This window comes from Urtica dioica, chromosome 2 (genome assembly GCF_054948205.1).
Source record: "Urtica dioica subsp. dioica isolate 48M chromosome 2, U.dioica_male_clone48M_v1_H2, whole genome shotgun sequence".
In the NCBI taxonomy this organism is placed as follows: Eukaryota; Viridiplantae; Streptophyta; class Magnoliopsida; order Rosales; family Urticaceae; genus Urtica; species Urtica dioica.
In genome coordinates this window covers 9,114,410-9,117,944 of record NC_142757.1, presented here as the reverse complement: position 1 = coordinate 9,117,944, position 3,535 = coordinate 9,114,410, and the positions used below count along the sequence as shown (strand labels likewise).

Below are 3,535 nucleotides of genomic sequence, written 5' to 3'. Positions count from 1 at the left end.
ACTCGCTCTCCGCAGGTCGGCCCAAGTCCAGCAACACTTCCCGATTTGATAGACTCCAGTTCGTCCACGTCTTCCTAATCAGAAGCATCAGTCAAAGAGGAGACTACGCCGCGAAGACCGGATCTCGGACGACTACGACCTCGGCGAGGAGAGTGGATCGGGGAACACATGTCTTCGGCCAGAAGGTTCCATCTCGCCTATAAATAGAAGAGGAAAGGACGATTTTCAAACACGCAAGATCTTACTCTCAGTTTCCAATTAATATTTCCTTTGTATTCTTATATTTGTGATCGTGAGCTCGACCTGTTGAGTTCGTCACCTCGTCCAGTTGTAACCTCCTCTAAATTAATAAAATTAATTAATATTCATATATATTATAGTTCTTTATCATTAAATTGTTTCTTATACGACGTCTTTCTAAACCCTTTCAAAAATATTTCATCATTTCATCTTTTATTTGTGATTGTTGATCGATCCAAAAACCGACATCAACAATTTGGCGCCGTCTGTGGGAAAATTCAGAAAGACCAATCTCAGAAGGAGCAATTCGTAAAAAAAAAATTAACATGTCTTCCACTCCGACTCATTACGAATCCGGAGAGGAGATCCCCTCGGGGATCAGGGCAATCCTAGATATGCTGACGAAAAAGATAGATGAGCAAGCCGAGACCAACCGCGCTCTTAATGACCGGCTGAATACTCTCTCGACTCCTCGAAACATCCCAAATCCTCAAGTAGGATCCGGAGATATGACCGCCTCTGAATCAGCTCGCCAAGCAACCTCGGTTGCGCAAACAAGCCGAGCTATCCCTCCCGGAGTCCGTCTGGATATCTCTGGGATACAGGTTGCTCGAGGAGCAGACCAGTCTCCCATCACAAGCTTTCAGCTTGGGGGAACTGCTGGCGAGGTCGCGACAGAAGTCACGATTGATCCTTCCGGACTCCCTCCGCCTCTGCTCGGGGGAGCACCGTCCGGGTCTTTACCGACTGATGCGGGACCTCGCCCTCAAGCGATCTATCAAACATTCACTCCCCAGCGTTTTGGCGGGGTGAATCAGACCCGTCAGGGCCCGGCAAGTGTAACCGCGGCCAGTCCGGTACAATCGGGACCTCGCCTCTTTCGTGGTGGCGAACCCAGTATGACCGAACTGGACAGGTTCAAGGAATCTATAACGGCCGAGCTGAGAACTGTTCATTCAGAATTTCATTCTGCGACCAGTTCGGCTCCCGAGATAGATCGTCTCGTAGAAGAAACGAGGCGAACTCCTTTCACCAGAAACATCACTGAAGTGCAACTGGGAGATACCGGAAAGGTTCGCTTCCCACAGTACAACGGAACCTCAAGTCCGAAGGCTTTCATATTGTCCTTCAGAGTCGCAATGGGATGGGTTATGCTCTCTGAGAGAGAATTAGAGGCAGGATACTGCCAACTATTCGCCGAGAGCTTGTTCGGACCCGCCTTGGAATGGTTCTCCAAACTCGAACCAAACTCCATTGATGGTTTCGATAAGCTATCGGTTGCATTCCTGAAACATTATTCGATGTTCGTGGAGGACGATCTGACCATAGCAGACTTATGGGGGATCCAACAGAGAGAGAACGAATCTTTGAAGGATTTCATGATCCGTTACAAGGACGTACTCTCGAAAATCTCTAACGTATGCCACGAGTCTACCATAACCTCTCTGAGGAATGGGTTAAGGCACGATTCAAAGCTGAAACTGGAGATGACTGTTAACCGCCCCCTCACGTTAGAGGATGCAATTCATAAGGCCGCAAATTATGCAAAGGCCGAAGAAGAATTTGCTTCCTACGAGAGGCAACGCGCGGCCGAAAAGAAACCACCGTCCAACACTTGGGTGAGGCCCGTAAACGCTGGGAATAACTCTCGCAGGACTAATCCCCACAACGCCGTACCTCACGCCAAAAAGCAACACGCCCCTCCTAATTATATGCTCAATGTCAGTGATGACATTAAGGAGGGAGGCCCCCAAGCTAAGAAATGGACACGGGACCCCAATGCGTATTGCAGTTTCCACAAGGCTAACGGCCACGACACGGTTAACTGCGAAACCATGCGTAAGGCTTTAGCCGAAAAATATGCGAAGGGGGAACTAAAAGATGTTGATCTAGGACCCCCGCCAAAGAAGAAAATCTTCAATAGCAACAACAGGGGAAGGGGCAACCCCTCCCCCAATAGAGCAAGACCCGAGGAGGAAGGGGAACCAAACTCCCCGCCGACTGTCGCAAAACACAGAGTTGACTTCATAATGGGCGGCTCAAAATTTTGCAACAAAACGGTTAACTCCATCAAAACACATCAAAGACGATTGAGTAACCAAACAACCAAAATCAGATTAGAACAAGATGTTCAAATCTCGTTCTCCGAAAAAGAAGCAATTGGGACAACCGAACCACACGACGACGCACTCGTGATCAGGATCAACGTGTCTAATTGTGAGGTTGCGAGAGTTCTAATCGATGGAGGCAGCTCTGTAGATCTTATTTTCAAGGATACCCTGACAAGAATGGGAATCGATGAAGACGAGATTGAAAGAGAACGAACCCATTTAACAGGTTCCAATGGGTCCACTACTCCATCCTTGGGAACAATCAGGTTGCCCGTAAAAACACATGGAATCAACAAAATAGTAGAGTTTCAAGTACTAGACTGTCTCTCCCCCTACAACATTATCTTGGGAAGACCATGGATACATATGATGAGGGCTGTGCCTTCAACCTTTCATCAATGTATTCGTTTCCCTACACCTGAGGGAATAGGAGAGATCCGAGGTAATCAGGCAACCTCCCGCAGTTGCTATCTCACTAGCCACAAACATTGTGCCAAGACAATTAAAGAAGAGCAATAGCAATTAATGAACGTGGAGTCGGCCAAGAGCGTTGCCGCACTAGAGGACCCCGACTCCCTTGATGCGCCAAGCACTGAGTTAACGGTCCAAGTACAGCTCGATGGCTCCGATCCTTCCAAGTGTGTAGGAATCGGAACTAAGCTTAAAGGTGGCATCAAGCGAGAACTGATATGTTTCTTAAAATGAAACAAATCCACCTTCGCCTGGTCAACCGAAGATATGCCAGGAATAAGCATCGACGTCACGTCTCACCAACTTAACGTCGATCCCAGTTTTAAACCGATAAAACAAAAAAGACGAAAGCTCGGTCCCGATAGGGCACGGGTAGTCAACGACGAAGTCGAAAGACTGCTCAGTGCAGATTCAATCCGCGAAGTGAAATACCCAGATTGGCTGGCAAACACTGTCTTCGTAAAGAAAAAAAAATGGGAAATGGAGGGTATGCGTCGATTTCACCGATCTGAATAAAGCATGCCCCAAAGACAGCTTCCCGTTGCCGCACATCAACCAGCTAGTAGAAGCGACCGCGGGGCATAAAATACTCTCATTCATGGACGCATTCTCAGGATATAACCAAATTCTGATGCATCCGGATGACCAAGAAAAAACAGCTTTCATCACCGACCGTGGCACGTATTGCTATAAGGTCATGCCCTTTGGACTAA

General features: G+C 47.8%; 1 protein-coding gene across 1 annotated transcript; it reads left to right on the top strand.

Annotated features, from left to right (window-relative positions):
- The first annotated feature begins 635 nt into the window (after positions 1-635).
- Positions 636-2,870, top strand: LOC149404059 (uncharacterized). Its single transcript, XM_089607377.1, has one exon. The coding sequence runs from the start codon at positions 636-638 to the stop codon at positions 2,868-2,870; it is 2,235 nt and encodes a 744-aa protein (XP_089463503.1).
- Positions 2,871-3,535: the final 665 nt, after the last annotated feature.

Coding starts and splice junctions, on each gene's coding strand:
- LOC149404059 (XM_089607377.1), top strand. CDS start 636: ATGCTGACGAAAAAGATAGATGAGCAAGCCGAGACCAACCGCGCTCTT.